Source organism: Humulus lupulus, chromosome X, assembly GCF_963169125.1.
Source record: "Humulus lupulus chromosome X, drHumLupu1.1, whole genome shotgun sequence".
In the NCBI taxonomy this organism is placed as follows: domain Eukaryota; kingdom Viridiplantae; phylum Streptophyta; class Magnoliopsida; order Rosales; family Cannabaceae; genus Humulus; species Humulus lupulus.
Window position 1 is genome coordinate 102558350 of NC_084802.1, and position 21409 is coordinate 102579758.

The following is a 21409-nucleotide window of genomic DNA, read 5'->3' on the forward strand; positions in this document are numbered from 1 at the left end:
CTCCATTTTAATTAATCAAATAATTTTTATTTATTTTTCATATTTCCAATGTTTTAATATTACTTTCTAAAATAAAAAACAAAAAAACTAATTAAAAATAATACTTTAATTTGTGATATCCATGAGAAGTGGTCTCATTCGTTTTTTTATCCAAAAAAAACTCTGAAACGCTCTCACTTCTCCATGGTGCTAAGCTTGAATACAAGTGAATTTCTTCATTTTCTTTCTTCTTCTTCTCCATGCCTTAGGGATGAATCTCTCTTTCTTAATCTTCTCTATGCTTAGGGCTGAATCTCTCTCCATTATTCATGTCTATGCCCTTCATGTCTATGCCCTAGGTTGTGTTTGTTATCCATAAAATTAGCATTGGTGACGTGGCAAGTGATCCCTGAACACGTGGCTGACACCTGGAAACGTTCTGCTAGAGTATCGACCGGAGGACACATTAGAAGCAGTGCAAGCCTGTCTTACCTGCGACCAGTCTGGTCGATAGATCCGTGTACAAGGCGACATTAATGGGAAGATCTTTATGAATCCCGAATTTATCTCACACAATCTCCCGAGTATCCGATTATTCAGGAAAGAATATCTGTAACAATCTTTTGTAATCCCCCTTGAGCCTATAAATAGCAAGAGATAGCTCAAGGGAGGGGACTTTTTGGTTTTTGGAATCGTGAGAGATTATAGTAATTATCCTAGGAATATTGGATTGTTCTTCAGAAAGTGGTGAAACTCATTGAACCCTAGTTCTTTGATCACTCTTCTGGTTTTTATATCAATATCATTCTGAGTGGACGTAGGTCATTACCAGATCCTGGGGTCGAACCACTATAAAATACTGTGTCTTATTTACTTTTGTCATTACGTTCTTCTCATCTCTTTCATTTACATCAAGCATATTCTGACTCCGTGTCAGTTGGCCAAATCTTGGGTCAACATTCTGGTGCTTTCATTGAGAGCTTGATTTATCGCTCTTGAGAAAACTAATGGCGAAAGCTGGAAAGAAAACTGGACAGGCGGCCGCCGCTGCACCGTCAAACCCACCACCTCCTCCTCCTCCTGCAAGCATGGCGGAGGATGAGCCACAACTGGACTTTGAGGAGGAGGAAATGGATGATGCAACGCTGAAGAGTACCCTGGGCGCGTTGCAGGAAGAGCTGGCTAGTCTGAGAGCCAGTCAGGAGACTGCCGCTGAAGTTATGGCGCGGCAGCAGCAGGAGATTGAACGGCAGCGCGCAGAATTGAGCGAAAGGCAGGCGGAGGTGGACCGCCGCCAGAACGAAGCCATGTTAGCCCTTGAGGCAGCCTTGCTATTGGCTAGAAATTAGGCTGCACCTGCCTCGCAGCCTGACCAACCTGTGAATGGGCCGCCCCAGAGGGGTCCTAATCCTATCCCACCGATCTAGCCTTCGAGTCCGCAAAGACCCGAGCAGCCTCAGATGCCCCATGACGATGTCCCACTAGAGCCCGAGGCACAGCCACCGTCCCAAGCTGCTCGGGGTAATCCCCTGCAACAGAGGCAGAATAGGGCCGAGCATCAGCCTCGCAGCTCTAGGCGCCGTAGGGATGATGGGCCGAACCTACCGAACAGAGGTCAGTACCCTCCTGGCAACAGGAGGGACTCAGAGTTAGGCTCTGCGGTCCGGGGCCCCCCACGGCAAGATGATGCAAGGGGACACCACAACCAATGCAGGCCACCCTTTAACGCTCGGGATGGTTCAGCCAGGAACGGACATCGAGGGAACAGTCGATCTCACCATAGCCAGTCGAGGTTCAGAGATGGCCACGGATACAATGAGGCCGACTCAGACAAAGGAAATGCCGGTGGGAGGAATGAAGAAAGAGGCAAAGGCAGGAGCCAGGTACCTCAAGATGACCAACCAAATAGACAGGATGCTGGGGGGCATCCCAGACAAAATAATGTCTTCGATCGGCTCGGGGGTAGCGAGCAGCGGAGAAGAGAAGAGGACCAGAGAGATGTATTCAATGATCGCCGTGAGAGGCATGGCGAGAACGTCCCCCCGGCAATAGAGGCCACAACGATTCCTGCCGCTGTGCAGGCCTTGATAGACGCCCTCAACCAGGCTGTGCAGCAACTGGTCGGGGGAAGGACTTCATACATCGACCACAATAGGAGGAAAGGCACTCCTTTTGTACAAAGGATAGCTAACACCGAAACTCCCAGCAAATTCAAGATGCCTACGCTTCCAAACTTTGACGGATATGGAGACCCAGTCTCACATGTCAATAAATTTGAAATTCAGATGGACATTCAGAAAGTGTCCGAAGACGCTCGGTGCAGGATCTTCCCTGCCACACTTTCTGAAGCTGCGCAGGAGTGGTTCTTCAAGTTCCCTCCCGCGAGCATTGTTTCCTGGGAAATTTTCGTATGGGAGTTCTACGGACAGTTCTATGCTAGTCGTGTGCACCCAACCGCAGCAAACCAGCTAGTCGAAATTCGCCAGCAGGATGGGGAGTCAGTGAAAGACTACATCCAACGTTTTATGCGAGCTGCAGCTGGAGCGAAGACGGTCGGGGACGAAGGGAAGATGATGGCCATAACTGCAGGAGTAAAACGTCGTTCTCCCCTCTGGAAGAGTCTTCGAAAGGAAGGGGTGAGAACTACCCAAGAATTTTTGGATCGAGTTGATCGCTATATCAAGCTTGAAGAGGTCATTGCCGACGATGGAAAGCCCTCAGGCAAGGATAAGAAGGCTTCCGAACCCGCCAAAGCCGCCAATGGTTCCAAACCTAATGGCAACGGCAACGGTAATGGCAAGAATGGTGGAAAACGTCCGTATAATGAGCCTTCCACCTCCGACAACAAACGAGCTAAGGGTAATCGTTATGAGCCTCAGTTCACTAACTACATTGCCCTCGTTGAGTCTCAGGGAGAGGTTTACCAGGCCACAAGCACCAGTGTGCCTTACAAGAAACCTGGACCCATTCGAAAGGACATTTCGAAAAGAGACACTACCAAGTTCTGTCGTTACCATAACGACTACGGACATGACACTAATGAATGCAACCAGTTAAAAGACGAAATCGAGTTCCTTATTAGACAAGGACACTTGAGAAGATACGTACGGGCCTCGGGAAATTCCCAACGAGAAGCTCCGGGTGGCAACGGCAAGCGTCCACACGCCAACGCTCGCCACCATTACAGCCTGCCCCCGTGGCTGGAACACTCTTAACCATCAGTGGAGGCCCGCACCTCGCCAGAGAACGATATGCTCGGACTCTGCGCCACGACCAGGACATCGAGATGATGACTGTGGAGGACCGTGCACCAAAAAAGGCTCAGTCAGAGGAAGGTGAGGTAACCTTCTTTGATGGCGATGCTCAACACGTCTGGTTCCCACATTCTGATCCGCTGGTCGTGGATATCCAGATGGCCAATATGATGGTGAAGAGGGTACTGGTCGATACAGGAAGTTCAGTAAACATCCTGTATAAGTCAACACTGGAACGCATGAAATTGTCCGTAAAAGACTTGGAGCCCTGCAATCAAACGATATACGGCTTCTCTGGAGAAGGACTCGCCCCAGCCGGAATGATCAAACTCCCAGTAACGACGGGTACAGCGCCTGCAACAAGGACATTACTCGCCACTTTTGTAGTGGTCGATTGTCCTTCGGTGTACAACGCCGTTATTGGAAGGCCCATACTGGTTGATCTACGGGCTGTCATCTCTATGTGGCACCTAGCCATGAAGTTCCCAACAGACGCGGGGGTAGGACGCGTTTTGGGAAACCAAAGGGAAGCCAGGGAGTGCTACAACGCCTCGATCACAAAGGTGAAAAGTGGAACGTCGAGGAGCACTGCCCCAGATAGATTGCAGATGGCAGTTGATACGCAAGCCCAATCAGGTGATGAAGTCACCAAATAGGGTGTTGCCCAAAGTGAGGATGGAGATTTGGATCCTCGCTTTGGGGATTTTGAAGAAAATGTTGGACCCGTCGAGGACCTGGAGGAGGTCCAACTCGACAAAGAAGACCCAACCAGAGTCATAAAGGTTGGGAAAAACTTAGAGCCTACCACGAAGCACGCACTGGTGGAATTCTTGCGAGAGAACCAGGAGGTTTTCGCCTGGTCGCATAAAGACATGGTTGGGATAGATCCTGCAGTAATCAGCCATGTCCTGAATATAGACAAGACCTTTCCACCCGTGCACACAAAAGAGAAGGCTGCTCGATAAAGATAGATCACGAGCCTTAAAAGAAGAAGTCGAAAGGCTAAAGGAGAATGGATTCATAAGGGTGGCTTTTTATCCGTCGTGGGTCTCCAATCCGGTGCTGGTCCCCAAGCCTAACGGCAAGTGGCGGACCTGTGTGGATTTTACAGACCTCAATAAAGCCTGCCCAAAGGACTGCTTCCCACTCCCAAGGATCGACTAGCTGGTCGATGCTACTGCAGGGCATGAGATCCTCTCATTCATGGATGCATATTTGGGCTATAACCAGATTAGCATGCATCCCCTTGATGAGGATCACACCAGCTTTCGGACCGATACGGGCTTGTATTGCTACAGAGTAATGCCCTTCGGATTGAAAAACGCAGGTGCGACTTACCAACGGCTAGTCAACCACATGTTCAAAGAGCAAATCGGTGTAAACATGGAGGTATATGTGGATGACATGCTGGTAAAGTCTAAAAAAGCGGAAGGGCATGTGAGGGATTTACAAGAGTGCTTTAATGTGTTAAACAAGAACCAAATGAAATTAAATCCCCTCAAGTGTTCCTTTGGAGTCGGATCAGGGAAGTTCCTGGGGTTTATCGTAAATTCGAGAGGAATCGAGGCCAACCCCGACAAGATAAAGGCCCTGATCGACATGAAGTCGCCAGAAAGGATCAAAGATGTACAAAGTTTAACCGGGAGAATCGCAACCCTAAGTAGATTCATTTCAAAATCAACAGACAAGTGCGTCCCATTCTTCAATCTACTTAGGGGAAATAAAAAGTTTGATTGGACAAAAGACTGCGAGCAAGCGTTCCAGGCGTTGAAAGCTCATATGGCACAGCCTCCCATCTTATCAAAGCCAATCGAAGGAGAAACTTTGTTTATTTATCTGGCGATTACTGAAGTTGCTGCCAACGCGGTGCTAGTACGAGAGGAAGAAGGTGCACAAAAAGCAGTCTATTATGTCAGCAAGAGATTGATCGGGGCAGAACTGAGATATCCGCCAATCGAGAGGTTAGCATATTGCTTGATCCTGGCCTCTAGAAAGCTACGCCCCTACTTCCAAGCCCATCCAATCACAGTTCTAACTGATCAGCCCCTTCGGCAAGTCCTCCAAAAACCCGAGGCGGCTGGGCGATTATTAAAATGGGCAGTCGAGCTAGGGCAGTTCGACATAACCTATTCACTGCGAGCAGCAGTAAAGGGACAAGTCTTAGCCGATCTTATTGTGGAGTTCACCGAACTCCCAGACAGTGAGCAGTGCGAACTGCCTAAGGCGCCCGTGCCTCAAGACAAAACTCCTTCGTGGAATCTATTCATGGATGGTTCATCCAACGAATCTCACGCTGGAGCGGGAGTGATTTTGATAACGCCAGAAGGGCATCGATTTCACTGCGCCATCAGGTTCGACTTCACTGCATCAAAAAATGAAGCGGAATATGAAGCACTCCTCGCTGGATTGAGAATGGCAAAGGATATGAGCATAAAGATGCTTGATATCTACAGTTATTCACAGCTGGTGGTGAATCAGGTCCTAGGAGAATATCAAGCGCGAGGTTTGAAAATGGTAGCCTACTTAAATAAAACAAAGGACCTGCTAGCCCAGTTCATGAAGTACACCCTCCAGCAGATCCCGCGAGATCAGAATTCAAATGCGGACGCCTTAGCCAAACTCGCGAGCGCAAAGGATGCTGACACTTTGAACATTGTGCCAGTTGAAAGACTGAGTAAGCCGAGCATACAAGTAACTGAGTCCAGCATGGAGATTCGAATGGAGGATACATGGATGGCGCCTTACTTGGAGTATCTCACAAATGGTGCGCTGCCAACAGATAGGAACAAAGCCAGAACTCTACAAAGACGGGCTGCTAGGTACATACTGGTCGATGGTGTTATGTACCGAAGAGGATACTCGATGCCACTACTCAGGTGCGTTACACCAGAAAAGGCTAAGGAGCTCATGAAGGAGGTGCATGAAGGCTTCTGCGGAGATCACGCTGGAGGGCAGAGTTTGGCAAAAAAGATTCTAAGGCAAGGCTACTTCTGGCCAACAATGAACGAGGATTCGATGGAGTATGTATGAAGATGTGATAAATGTCAAAGGTTCTCCAAGATTCCACGAGCAGCTCCAAACGAATTGAAGCAGATGCAGAGCCTGTGGCCTTTTGCGGTATGGGTGATAGATTTGATTGGATCCCTGCCTACAGGAAAAGGCGGAGTAAAGTACGCAGTTGTGGCAGTTGATTACTTCACCAAATGGGCCGAAGCTGAACCACTCGCAACCATCACGACCAAGAAAGTTCTTGATTTCCTCATCAAGAACATTGTATGCAGATATGGTTTGCCCAGAAAGATAGTTTCAGACAACGGGACCCAATTTGACAGTGACTTATTCACCGATTTTTGCGAGAGGCATAGAGTTATTAAAATCTTTTCTTCAGTTTCACACCCCCAAGAAAATGGGCAGATCGAAGCTGTAAACAAGACTCTTAAAGACACCCTGAAGAAAAGACTTGAAGAAGCTAAAGGAGCGTGGCCAGAGCAGTTGCCTGAAGTCCTCTGGTCGTATAGAACGTCTCATCGAACAGCAACAGGACATACTCCATTTTCCCTAGCCTATGGGTATGAGGCCATGTTGCCTGTTGAGTTAGATCTCCCCTCACATCGGCGTTTGACTTACGACCAGGATCAGAACAGCCAGCTAATGATGGAGTCCCTAGACTCAATTGATGAGATACGAGAGAAATCTCAACTCCGAGTTGCTGCATATCAGCAAAAAGTCGCCTGGTACTTTAATTCCAAAGTTAAAGAAAGAAAATTCAACGTTGGTGACTTAGTGTTACGACGAGTTTTCTTAAATACCCGCGACCCTACTGCTGGAGTGCTCGGACCCAATTGGGAAGGACCTTACCAAGTTGAAGACATCCTTCATCCAAGCACCTACAAACTTGCACGCTTAAACGGAGATCTCGTTCCACGCTATTGGAATGGAGAACACCTGCGCAAGTATTATCAGTAAACAACCCTTTTTAAAGGACTGGCTTGTATTAAATTTTCAATTTTTACAAGTTTTGCAAAGAGGGTTAGCCACGTTGTACGTCTAACTGCTCGTATATGTAAGATTCTATTATAGAATAACTCGTAAAGACATGTTTAGTCCATTTTTAATACGAGATTATAAAGGACTGTGCGCAGCCAGTCATTCTTGACAACCTTTGTGAATTTACATTTACAAGTATTTGTTCATTACGTGTGTTGTTTTGCTGTACTACAAGTATCATTTTTCCGCACGAACAGGAATGTTCGAACAGGCCATGGTCAGGGCAAGTGACCAAGGACCTAAAAGCTCCTCGATCACTTGGGGGGCATATAAGGCACATCGATAGCAAAGCATACTCGCAAGGTATGTAAACACATGAACAAAATGAGTGAAAGCATGCTACAGTACTTAGAGTATTTTTCAAAATTTATGTTTTGTTAAATCATGCCAAAGTACTATGCTAAGTTCGGTCATACGGACAAATGTTATAATAAATAAAGATATTATAGCATCAAGATTTAAGCTTTTACACCGCAAGCATCGCTGCTTGGATGTAACTGTTCGAATAAAAGAAAAAAAAGATTTGCTGCCCGTGCAGCAAAGTTTAAAAAGAAATTATTGTCTTTACATCACGACCCGTAGGCCGTGTGGCCAAAAAGAGAGAAAAAATAAATGGGAAAGTTTAAGAGGCATTTGGGGCCGGAGGGTCCTGGGCAGCATCCTAGTTGGTTGCGTCCTCGGCAACTTCTTCTTCTTCTACACCAACGATGCTTGGAGAAGCAGGGATCCTCAGTCTTGCCTCCTCTTCGGCCAGTTGAGAGGTGCAGCGAGCCAACTCAGCAGTCCTGACTTCCTCCGAAAGATAGCTAAAGTCGGCACCCTGATTATGTTTCCAGAAGTTGTATAAACATCGGAGTGTCGTCCTCTTGTACTTTTCAAGATTTTTGGAGTTGTCAAGCTCCAGCTGCTTCACCATGCCTTCAAGAGTGACAATAGCCTCGTCCTTGGACTTGAGTGTCTCTCCCAGATGCTTGATCTCGCGAAGATGGGTTTGGTTGGACTCTCGATACTGCTGCCTCAACTTCACCGCGGCATCTTTTCCAACTTCAGCCTCTGACAATTTGGTCACCGCAGCATCCCTTTCTCGAGCCATTGCCTCCAACTCCTTGGCGTGCCTGGCCTCTGCAGCCGATAGCTCCTCAGCCGCCTTCACTTGATGCCTCTCAGTGGCCTTTGCCTTGGCCTGCTCGATGGAAGCCTGGATACGGGTACGAGCAGTGATAGCAGATAGCAAGGCCTGTGAACAAAGGAAAGAGTTAGAACCTGCTATGAAGAATAAAAGACTAAGACTTAAAAAGTGAAGAAATACGCACACTGGAGATTTCATTCAGGGCCCTGTTCAGAACCTGGTCGGCCCCCATGTTTTCAGCCTCGACCATTGCATCTCTGACACGGTCACCTTTGCCAATGCGGTCAAGGCAATCCCTGGCTGATCGAAGGGTATGGCTCATGAGTTTGGCCTCGAGAGCTTCTTCACGAGTAATTTCCTCTCTAGTGGGCGCAGCCGGAGGATTTGGTGGGGCAGGAGGAGTCTGCTTCTCAGTAGGAGCTGGTGGATGAGTTTGCCCCGTTGGCCCAGGAGTTTGCCCAGTTGGAGCGTCCTTGGGAAGGTCTTCTGTTCGACCCTTCTTGGCTGGAGGGCCTCGGCTGGATTTGCCAGTTCTCCTCTTGGATCTTCGCTGGAGTTGGGGAACCTCCTCTTCCTCCTCGGCCTGGTACATGTCAAAGATATTGGGAGTGGCCATATCTGCATGCAAGTAAACACAGGAAACTGATAAGAATAAGAGGCAGATGAAAATATATTATATGCAACAGAAGAAAGGCAACAAAGTGAATACCCGAGCTACAACTACTGGTTGCTACACTATTGACTCTATTAGTCATATACTCATTATCTGGCATGAAGAAGTCTGGCCTTAATTTTGGAGTATACGTAAAGTTGCCTTCCCTGTCGAACAAATGACAGGGAATTGGCAAACCATTTAAAAGTAAAATAGTGTTACCGTTCTCATCAGAGGACTCTCCCAAGTCCACAGCTGGCTCTTTGGCCTTTTGTTTCCCCTTGTCTTGGGGAGCAGAAGGCCTTTCTGCGGAAGGATTGCCCGTGGGCTCCCTAATAGTAATCCCTGTTGGCCTCCTCCGAGGAGGAGACACAGGAGGTTGCTGCTCAGGAACCTCCTCGGCAGTGGCTTCGTCCACCACGGACCCTCTAGTTTCATGGCGAGGAGCCAGGAGGCCAGACCGCCTCAAGTTTTCTTCAGTCACCAGGATCTTGACGCTTTTTGCTGCGTCGGACATCCTGGCCAGAGTATTAGGCCTCAACACCATGTCTGGTGTTGGGGTTGGACGTAACCAAGGGCCTGAAAAACAGATTACAGTTTAAGAAAAACGAAAGGAGACACCTTGAGTAAAAGTATCGACCAGTCAGAAACGGTGCTTACCTCCTCGTGCGAAGGCCAGGTTGTTGCTGGATATGTCCGGGGTAAGGAAGTACTCCTTATTATACTGCCCCACATTCGAGATATGCGTAGTGTCACTCAGGAATGTTCGATTGGTTTCCTGGTGACAAAAATGGAAGAAACCCGTTCCGTGTTGTTGCGGGTTAGACTTGAGGTCAAAGAGATAGTTGACCTCATGGGGTGAAGGTTATGGCCATTTCTTAAGTTTATACAGGATATAGAGTGCGGCCAGCATTCTATATCCGTTTGGAGTTATTTGGAAGGGGGCGACACCAAAATAATTGGCCACCCCCACAAAAAAGGGATGAAGAGGGAGATAAGCTCCCGCCTCAATATGATACCGAGACCAGGCGCTGTTGACACCTCCGGGGAGGTTAGCCCTCTGGTCTGCAGCAGGTTGTTTAATGGAAACCCCTGTGAGGGGGAATCTCCTGAAGCAGTTAACAATCATCCGAAGAGTTACTGAACTGGCTAGAGAAGTATACCACTCGACGTCAGGCAAGTTCTGATGCCGAGGGCTGGCCCTAATTTGGATATTAGGGTCAGGAACAAGATTTTCTCGACCACTGGTCGAGGGAGCCCTTGCCTGCGAATCAGGTCAGGCAGGAGAATTTGGGTTGTTTTCAGACTCGGGTCTTTTCTTGCCTGAAGATTTGGAACGGGCCATTGGAAGAGAAGAATGGGGTCTGGAAGAAGATCGCGAGAAAGGGATCTCGTGGACACGGTCAGCTGGTTGATCTTCTCCCTCGAGCAGTTGGGCGAGAAGGTTGTTGTCAATAGGACTTTCACCTCCCCACAAATCTGGCATTAAAGTCTACATACAGAAGAATGGGTAGGTGAGGATAGAAAAATTTTAAAAGCTTTTTAGAATAACGCTGGTCGAGTATAAAAATTAAGTTTTTATACAACAACATTCTAACAAAAGGCTACATTTTTCTACACGAACAGTTTGAAAAACGGATCAGAGGGTGAAAGTAAAAAGTTTTTCTGAAAAAGCCTTTTCAACTCCCCTTAGGGCGGGAAAAATTTATTTTTCAACTAGCCTAAAGATCTAATTTTTACTTCGATTTTACGTCCTAAAAAGCATGATCCCGGATTTTAAACTAACTCGTAACCCTATTTCGCCTACAAAATATTCTGTCTACAAGCGTCTCAAACCAGAAGCAGATAAACTCAAACAGTACACAGTCAGAAGCATGCATCACAAAAAATTAGAAGCGTGGAAACTTGAAAACTTACCAAGAAAAGTGATCGTGAAGATGGAAGAAGGGTCTTCAGAGATCAAGAAGCTCTCGAATGGGGTCCTGAAAGTGCAGACGGAACGGTCTTCAGGAACGTTAAGGGCTCTGGATTTTAGGTTTTCTTGTGGAGACGATGGCGTGCGTAAAAAGAAAATAAAGGCTTCGAAGGTCTTATATAAGTTTGTCTCTGATAGTAAAAAGTATAATCATTAGTTTCCCTTTTTCAAAGTATGGGGAAGCAGGATGGCCGTTGAAATCTTTTCTGGGGAACTGAAAGGACGTGATTGGACAGAGGTAGGTTGCTTTTTTCAAGAACACACAAAGGGTTCTGACGTGTCAGGCGGGGTTACCGAAGAGTCGTTCGTTCAAAAGTTTATTTACTGCTCGTGATAAATAAACTTGGGGGGCAAATGTTATCCATAAAATTAGCATTGGTGACGTGGCAAGTGATCCCTGAACACGTGGCTGACACCTGGAAACGTTCAGCTAGAGTATCGACCAGAGGACACATTAGAAGCAGTGCAAGCCTGTCTTACCTGCGACCAGTCTGGTCGATAGTTCCGTGTACAAGGCGACATTAATGGGAAGATCTTTATGAATCCCGAATTTATCTCACACAATCTCCTGAGTATCCGATTATTCAGGAAAGAATATCTGTAACAATCTTTTGTAATCCCCCTTGAGCCTATAAATAGCAAGAGATAGCTCAAGGGAGGGGATTTTTTGGTTTTTGGAATCGTGAGAGATTATAGTAATTATCCTAGGAATATTGGATTGTTCTTCAGAAAGTGGTGAAACTCATTGAACTCTAGTTCTTTGATCACTCTTCTGGTTTTTATATCAATATCATTCTGAGTGGACGTAGGTCATTACCAGATCCTGGGGCCGAACCACTATAAAATACTGTGTCTTATTTACTTTTGTCATTACGTTCTTCTCATCTCTTTCATTTACATCAAGCATATTCTGACTCCGTGTCAGTTGGCCAAATCTTGGGTCAACAGTGTTAATACAATATACAACCATTGATCGCATCAAATAGGGTGAAAGAATGCAACTATTTTGCTTGGTGGAACAAAGATTATTGGAATGAAGGAAATGAGAAGAAGATTGGGAGCAAGAAGAATCTAGGGGATTCAAAGATGGTAGAATAGAGGAGAAAACTTGGAGGAAAAATTTTCCTTTGGAATTTTTATGCTTAAGATTTTATATGTATTTTGTCTGTTTTTGATGTTTTTGCTATAGTTTATAACCTTGACGATGTAAAATTCAGTTCAGAATTATGTTTGTAATGTTGAGATTATTAATTTGGTTTTGTTTGTTTGTTTGTTTTTTTTTTTTTTTTGCTGGAATAATCCCATCAAACACAAGGATAAAGAGTTCTACAACCATAAACCAAACAAAAAAAATCGAAAACAGGACAACAAAGCAAATCAAAGTAAACTAAATAGACTCCATTATGGTTTTGTATTTTACAGAAAAGCTTAAATGCAGTTTTAACATATGTAATTTCAAAATGAGAAGAAGTTTTAATTTGGTTTGGATCTGTTTGTGTTTCAGCATATGTAGTTGATTGTGTCCAAAACTCCCCCATGATCAATGAATAAGCAGTTACAAAAGAAGAGATAAAGAAAATGAACAAAAAAATTGTAAAATTGCAAAATCACATTCATTGCTTCATTGCAATTTCCATGTGTTGGACCACAACCAATTGTGATATTAGTCTGTTAAAAATCTAGTAGTGTAGCTTGTCTTCTTGAATCGAGGAGTTATAAAGCTCAGCATCCAATATTTTTTTATTTACAAAATGAATTTAGTCAATTAGAAAAGCAAAAATAGTGTAAAATGTAGTCAACTTGTGTTCAAAATGTGTTGTGGTTGGTTGTGGATCTATTGAGTATCCTGTGTTGAGAATAGGCCTACTGGTGTTGTAGTGGTGTGCATTTCTTCAACAGTATGTTGCTCAAAATGGGTCATTGGAACTTGACAATAATGTAATGTAGTTGAATATCCCATATGAAAAATAAAAAATTGACATTAGGATCTGAATATTTTTACCTCAAATGATGTTGACCTTCCTCTTCCTTGACCTCTCCCCCTACCTCTGCCTCGACCCCTGCCTCTTGTTGGCGGTGCTTGTGGTTGAGATGGGCCATTAGATGATTGTGTTTGTTCTGCATTTCCTCTGCCTCGACCAGTGCTCTTGCCTTTGTCTTTTCCTTTGCCTTTGCCCCTGCCTCTTGTTGGTTGTGCTTGTGGTTGAGATGGGCATGGTGATGGTTTCTTGCGTGACCTACTATTGTGGCCAATTTCATGGCAATTCTTACACTTTTTAGTGCTAGAAACACCCATTCTAGTTGGTTGCTTCTTTGACATAGGTGGCAATGGTCTCTCCTCTCCTGCAACCCTTCTTCTACGATGCTTTTTAGGTCTCCCTGGTGGTTTTATTACAGCAGGTGGTAATAACTCCTCATTATCAAATTGAGGCCACATCGATTCATCAGGGATAGGATGAATAACATGCTAAAATGTCTTCCTCCACATTTCAGTAATGAAGTATGGAGAGCAATAATTGGCTATGTCAGCTCTGGTGGTGGTTATACAAGCAGCTGCATGAATACATGGTATTCCTCTTACCTGCCATTGGCCACAAATGCAAAAGAATTCATTCAGTTGAACAACACACCTTTTTTTGTCATAATCCACCTGAAATTCTTCTTTTCCAACCCTTGTTACTAATGCAAAACGTGCTCTTTTATGGAGTTCTTGCACCTTCACATGGAATTTTGGAGTGAGCTTGTGCTCCCATCTGTCTGTTGTTGCTTTCCTTGCATCCATCATGGTTGTTTGTTGCATTCTTATACCCTCTAGCAACTCAATTGGGGCCTTGTATCGATGGTCTTCTATCCAATCATTGAATGACTCGATAAAGTTATTGGTGAGATGTTCTACCTTCACATTTGGATCAAACTTGCTCATTGTCCAATGCTTGAAGTCAATATTTCTCAACCAGACATGTGCCTCATGGTTGAATTCCTTAATCCGCTCCATTATTCGCTTGAAATTCTCAAAATTGGCTGTCTCAGCTGCTGCCGAAAAGAGACCTTGAAGGTGTGATGTGCCAAACTTTTTTACCATGTTGTTTTCCAAATGAAAACAACAAAAACGATGCCCTGCATTTGGGATGTCTGTGACAGCCTCAATTAAACCCTACAAATATTTCCAATCAGTTGTAAGATTAAGCATCTACTAAAAGCATTTACAATAGAAAAAAATATACGTAAAAGAATTTGAGAGAAAACATTAACCTTTTGTCTGTCACTCATGATACACCATGGTTGGCATTTATTAGTATCTCCAATTTCGTTTCTCAACAAGTCCAAAAACCATTTCCAACTAGAGTTATTCTCGGCTTCTACAATTGCATAAGCAATTGGATAGAAGTGAAGATTGGCATCAAGCCCCAATGCAGACAATAAGATGCCCTTGTATGGCCCTTTTAGACGACAACCATCTAAGCCAAAAAAATGGTCTACAGGCTGCTAAGAAATCAGTTTTCACACCTGAGTAGCAAATGAAAATTCTGTTGAACTGAGGCTTCATTATTGGGGCTGCCAAAATATCACCCTCCAAATTCTCATCATCTAGATTCTACTCAACTGGAACTAGATTACTCTGTATAATAGCAGCACTCCCAGGGTTAGTTTTGTGAATCATAGCAGCATATTGCCTCAAATTTCCATATGAACGAGCATAATCATAGCCCCCATCTTCTCTAGCTTTCTGTCTAGCTTTCCAAAGTTGCCTGTTTGTAGCTTCAATTCCAAAATGGTCTTTCAACTCTAGCCTCATCCTTTGCAAACTCATGTCAGAGTTTTAGTTAAGGTACTAGAAATCTTTTTGGCAATCCACCCTGATGTGGCTATCCTATTCTTCACAACACATTGACATTTGTGCTTTGGATTGTAGGTCTTGATTATAAATTGTCTTCCATCTGGTGATAAGGAAGCATGGATTCGCCATGTGCATCCTTCAACTCTACAAACTGAAGTGATTCTATTGGAAGCATGTTTTACTTTACGAAGCTCGAATCCTTCTTGAATGGCAAAGTCTTTCAATACTTCCCCAAAGGCCTTGTGATCTTTGAATCTTTTCCACTGTCTAAGTAGTATTTTTCCATTCTTATATATGTCCTCATTCTCTGGTCTTGGCAGTTTACTATTAGGATCCACCAAATTTTCATTCCTTGATAGTCCCTTGTAATTCATGTGCTCAGCCTCATCACTGTCATAGTACTCTCCAAACCATGCCTCAGTGTCAGATTTGTCACAATATTTTTCTAAGTCAGAACTATCCTCGTCATCAGATGAATTCTTATTCCTTCCTTTTCTCCACTCCAAGTCACTTTCATCTGTTGGACTTGACAGAGATTCCTCATTCGCTTCACCTATGCTCATCTCATTTGGCATGCTAGATGCCCTTCGAGTTGCATATTTGAGCCTTCTAGGGGTAGCACTTGATGATGCACCTAAGGTGAAATTTCCATATGGTGGAACCCCTGATGTGTCAATGCCCCCAAGGTCATATTGCATGAAATCATCATCTATTGTGTCAATTTCTGCCAATTGATATTCATATGTATCAAATTATGGGGCAACAAGGGGCATTGGTTCACTTTCATTAACTTCTGGTACAACAGAGTCTGTTGTTGAATTTCAAGTGGCGTTGGTTCATTTTCAAGTGCTTCTGGTGGTGGTGTTGGATCTGCTGTTGCAGAAGCACATGTATGAACTATCATGTCCCTGGTTCAAAGCACAAATAAACACAATCACAAAGAAAAAATCAAATAAAAAACATTAACATTCTTTATAAATAGAGACATTTGAAGCTACACTTCGGAAACCCAAATGCAGAGAAAAGATCAAATTAAAAAAAAAAAAACTTTTTTCATATACTGATACAATGAAAGCTATATTTCAAAAACCCAAACAAACCAAATCATTAAATTATATTAAACAAAAGATATGGAGTATAGTGAAGATCCCAAATACTTTTGTTTGATAAAGTGTTAAATTATGATATATATTCTATTTTAAAATACATAACATATATTGAACTTATTAGCATGCAGTAATATGTGTATGACAAGAATTTTTGTAATACTTTGGATACTATATATCTACTATATATGTTTAGATTAGTACCAATAAGATGGAAGAGTTTATTATTCTTCTCCATCTCTACAATATTATTATATAATAGGGTATCCCTTATTCGATTAAACGAACCAAATCATTAAACTATATTAAACAAAATCTCTTGGCCTATTAATAACTAAAAATTATGTAAGCATTATCATGCCTTGACAGTTGAACAATGAAGAAATCGTTTCAGTACATTCCTCTTTCAATTTGCTTATTCCTTAATCCCTTCAAGCAATATACATACATATATGATATATATATATATATAGTATATACAAAAATATACATATATATTCCCTAAACCCCTCAAACAATATATATGCATACATATATCCCATGTACTCATACACATACACAATATTTTGTTTACCCATATCAGAAATAATTACTATTAGGATCCACCATTCAAAGTCATGATTCCATTGATAAAAATAAATACCAAGAAACCATAAGAAAGTATTAGAAAACCAATATGATACAGAGAAGGGGAAAAACGAAAGCTCCCACTAACCTCTTGAAGACGACTACTGCTATGACATAGTGGTGGCAATGGGTCTGGTGGTCGGTGGCCTTCTCCGCAAACCCAAGTGGGTTTCTTCGTTTGTCTTCTCCGTTAGAGATTACCTACTGAGTTCTCTTACTACCTTGCCTTGTAAGAGACGAAAAGTCTTAACTTTAGAAATTGTTCATTCCCACTTGGTATAAATATATATATTTTATTAAGTATTATTTTTAGTATGTGGTTCTGTTTTTTATTTTAGAAAATAATATTTATAACTTTTGAAAATGAAAAAAATATTTGATTAATTAAAATGGAGGGTAATTTGGGTATTATTAAAAAATGATTGACCAAAAATGTGTGGAAGGTACTTTTTTTTTACTAATTTTACAAATATATGGTACCAACACAGAATACCAATTGAGTATGTTCCCTATTTTTTAAAAGTTCACCTCTTTTAAACAGGTGCCGTAGCTTAGAGGGGAAGAAAAGAAAATATAAATCTGACTATGCTCGAGAGCTTATCATTAATACTCAATTTTATTAATTTACGTTCTCACAGGAAAAGAAAATTAAGGTCAAAGCAGCAAAACTAGCATGCGCAGATATTTGAAGTTGGCTGTGAACTCTTCCCTTTCATTTCTAGCTTTCGAGTCCTCGTTTGGGTGAGGACAGTTCTTGCCCACTCAGCGAAGTAGGTCTCGTTGTGACCAACTTGGCCTTCTTCGTAAAATTTGAAGCACTCTCGATTATTATTTGGATCAGGGCATTCCTTTTCACCCAGTGAATCTCACCAGGAGCCTGTGTGGTTCATCCCCGACATGGCTGCCATCCAGCTATGCGCGTACTGTCCAACACCTGCCAGCTCTAACCATCCCTCGGGGAAGAACTCCATTACACTACTGTTCCTGTCCATGAAGAGCATGTTCGTCAACTGTGCTCCATGTGGTGACACCACAATGTCGGTATTGGTCATCACTTTCACCTGAATCAATAACATCAAGCTTTGGCATAAAGTGCACTAGTGCAACTGATTCTAACGTAATAATTGAAAGATGTCAAGTGTTGATTTAGCTTCGTTGAGTTAGATCTCAAATATGTATATTATTACTTTGTTTCTAAGTTTGACCATAGCAACAATCGATGCATTAAGACCACCAACATATCATAACCGTTTCATTGTCAAGGTAATATGCTTATATACAAAAGAAAGCTAACAGAGAAGCAAACCAGTGCTACAATACAAACCTGATCACAGAAGCTCAAATCTTCAGATTGAGACACCTCCAAAACGCATCCCTGCACCATGGCACACTCCCTAGAAAAAATAGTAATCACTGCCGTTGGATCCTTGAATGATCTCGAACCTTTTCTCATCAACAAAGTCAGCCGTACAACAGGCTGTCCCATTCTATTAATCTCTTCCCCCCTACCACGAGGGCTAATACCACAAAACGATCTAGCTTTGCATCTCAACGAGTCAAAGACCTGAAGCTTCCTTTTTTTACCCATTTTCCCAGCATTGTGTCTCATCACAACAGCCTTCTCAAGACAGTGCACCCCATCTCCTCCTCCCCCTGGAAAGCTTTCAATTAAAACTTCTCCAAAGTTGGCCTGAGTTATGTTATGAACCCAACTGCCCATTCTGCGCCTAAACTCGCCCCAATGGAACAAAACCCATCTCGTTGGCTTTGAGCAGCCATTCTTTAAGGACCACCCCACAAAAGGAGCTATGGCATTCACTCCATGCCAGAGATTTTCATAGTTGTAGTATGTGTCAGAGACAAAAGTTAAGCCCTTTAAGAGCGTTGCCGAGTCAGGAAGACTTTCTGGCCAGGCCAAGGCGTATGAATTTTTACTACCATCTCTTCTGTCGCTTCCCTTGATGCACAGAAGTCGTCCGCTCGATGACTCTGAAGGGAAATAGAGGTGTTCTGCTTCGCCCTCCTCGTGCATGTCGTTTAAGGAACTCATGAACCAGGTGTTCCCTATCATGGCGATTTCAGCATACCTAAGATCTTTTAGTGGCTGGAAAGTGACCGAGGCTCGGAGCTTTGAAATGAGAATCGTGTCATTGGAAGAAAAGAAAGTGGAAGCTTGCATGCATAGTAGTATGAGAATGGTGATAACTGAAAATATGGAAATGATGAGTTTGATCGAGGGACGTGCAATGCTACTCTTTCGTTTGCTCAATGCTCTGGAGTTGGGGCTGCTTTGGATTTCCATAGTTTGACTTTGATCAAGGTTGAGGCCAGAAAAAGGTTGAGGCTTCGAACCTCAACTACGCAGAGGGCTAATAAACAATGAATGACGTTTGTCTCTAGTTTTTACGGGTCAAAGGTTGGTGCAGATAGTGCACATGGTAAGGCAGCATAGGATTATATGGGATTCAGTCTAGATCTGTGTTTAATTAGAACATCTGTTTTTAAAATAATGCAACTTATTCTCTCGTTTCCGTAGTTGCAATTTTTAAAATACTACAGCTATATATAAAACAAACATGATCGAATCAAGAACAAAGTCTTGACTTGAAGAAATAATGAAGTGAATTATTGCTGATACCGACTTTGCATAGGTATTTTTGCTTGCAGAATTGACCTTACCTATATTAGTAAAGTAATTTCATATTATTTGTTCCCTAAAGGCTAAAATGCAATTCTTGACGGGAAATTTGAGCTTCTATGCTTCCCAGAACCCCATAATTTCACATATGCAACAAAATGTTATTCACAAAAACATTACACCAACTAATATGGCACTTTCATTTAACTAATTAAATTTATTTTAGGCAGGACTCATTATTTTAATAAAAAACAGTATCACATCAGTTGATGTAATATTTTGGTGCACATATCATTATTCTTTAAAGAATAATTAACGCCAAAACCCCTTTATTTTTACATTTTGCTACACATAACCCCCGATCTTTTTATTATGGTAAAATCTTATAGTCCTCCATTCCATTAGCAAATTGACAACCTCGGATAATTTTTGTTGTTATACGCCAGCATATGGATTGTCCATTTCATAAAGGAAAATTTCACACTATATGCATCATAGTGTAGTGTAATTAAAATATATGTCAAATTTTCTAACCATCCCCAAACTATGTCATTTTGTAAAAAATGGACTATATTTCCCCTCTCATTATTAAGTCTCAAACTCTCTCCCTCTTTAAGACCTCTCTCTTTCTCTCTCTAAGGCGATACCACCACCCACCATGACCTCCCCACAATGAAAAAACACCACATCTCAATGTCGCCGCCACCTTTACCACCATTGAAGCACTCCATCCGAACTCTCTTCAATTTTTTTTAAGTTTTAATGATGAAAAATTTAATCCAAAACTTAAATCCAAGAAAATATTGACTTAAGATACTAATTTATAGATTTCAAACACTTATGTACAAGATTTTTTTTAGTTTTATTTGCGTTTTTTTTCTTCAGATATAGAACACAGAAAAATTGCATTAAAAAAATGATGCCTAACGATGCAGTTGGGATGGTCCATTGAAAACTTGGTTTTTGGAAGAAAAAAAACGATGCTGATGCAATGGTGCCTTGAAAACACGGTTTTTAGGCAAAGGAAAATAATGTCTAACGATGTTGATGCAATGCTATTGCAATGTCAGTGCGAAGGTGCATTGAAAACATGGTTCTTAACCAAAACTTGATGTCTAACGATGCTGATACAATGATATTGCGATGGTTCATTGAAAACATGGGTTTTGACCAAAAAGTGATGCTTAATGATGCTGATGCGATGCTATTGCGATGTCAATGCAAAAAAAATGCCTAACGAGGCTGATGCGACGACAGTGCGATGGTGCATTGAAAACATGGTTTTTGACCAAAAAGTTATGCTTATCGCAATACCATCGCTTTGGCATCGTTATACATCACTTTTTGGTAAAAAAACCATGTTTTCAATGCACCATCGCAATAACATTGCATCAACATCGTTAGGCATCATTTTTTTTTGCACTGGCATCACATCGGCATCGTTAGGCATCGCTTTTTGGTCAAAAACCATGTTTTCAGTGCACCATCGCAATAGCATCACATCGACATTGTTAGGCATCATTGGCATCGCATCAACATTGTTAGGCCTTTTTTTTTTTGGCCTAAAAACCATGTTTTCAAGGTACCATCACATCAGTCGTTTTCTGCCAAAAACCAAGTTTTCAATGGACAATCATTAGGCATCGTGCAACGCCCTACTTCCTTAGAGTCATTACTAAGTGAGTTTAAAACATGTCATTAGCTCTCTAATCGAGGTTTTAGGTTAAAAGTGAAAAGACATCATTTTTCTGCAATTTTTCAGTGCTCTAGATCTAGAAAAAAAAAACGCAAATAAAACCAAACATTCTTGCATATAAGTGTTTGAAATCTATAAATTAGTGTCTTAAGTCAATATTTTCTTGGGTTTAAGATTTGGATAAGATTTTTCATCATTAAAACTTAAAAAAAAAAAAAAAGAGCTTGGATGGAGTGCTTCCATGGGGGTGGAGGTGGTGGCGGTGGCGGTAGCGACATTGAGATGTGGTGTTATTTCATTGGTGGTTGTGGTGGTGGGTGGTGGTATCGCCTTAAAAAGAGAAAGATGTTGTAGAGAGAGAGAGAGAGAGAGTTTGAGACGTAATAATGAGAGGGGCAATAGAGTCCATTATTTACAAAATGGCATAGTTTGGGGATGCATACAAATATTGGCATATGTTTCAATTAC

The 21409-nt window shown here is 42.5% G+C and overlaps 1 protein-coding gene and 1 pseudogene across 1 annotated transcript; both read right to left on the reverse strand.

The window, feature by feature from the left end:
• Window positions 1-13503: 13503 nt before the first annotated feature.
• Window positions 13504-14847, reverse strand: LOC133806114 (uncharacterized). The gene is made up of 3 exons (XM_062244247.1): window positions 14641-14847; window positions 14289-14522; window positions 13504-14190 (listed from the first exon to the last, which is right to left on the reverse strand). The coding sequence occupies exons 1-3, from the start codon at window positions 14845-14847 to the stop codon at window positions 13504-13506; spliced, it is 1128 nt and encodes a 375-aa protein (XP_062100231.1).
• Window positions 14848-17275: 2428 nt separating this feature from the next.
• LOC133806115 (uncharacterized) lies at window positions 17276-18909 on the reverse strand (annotated as a pseudogene).
• Window positions 18910-21409: the final 2500 nt, after the last annotated feature.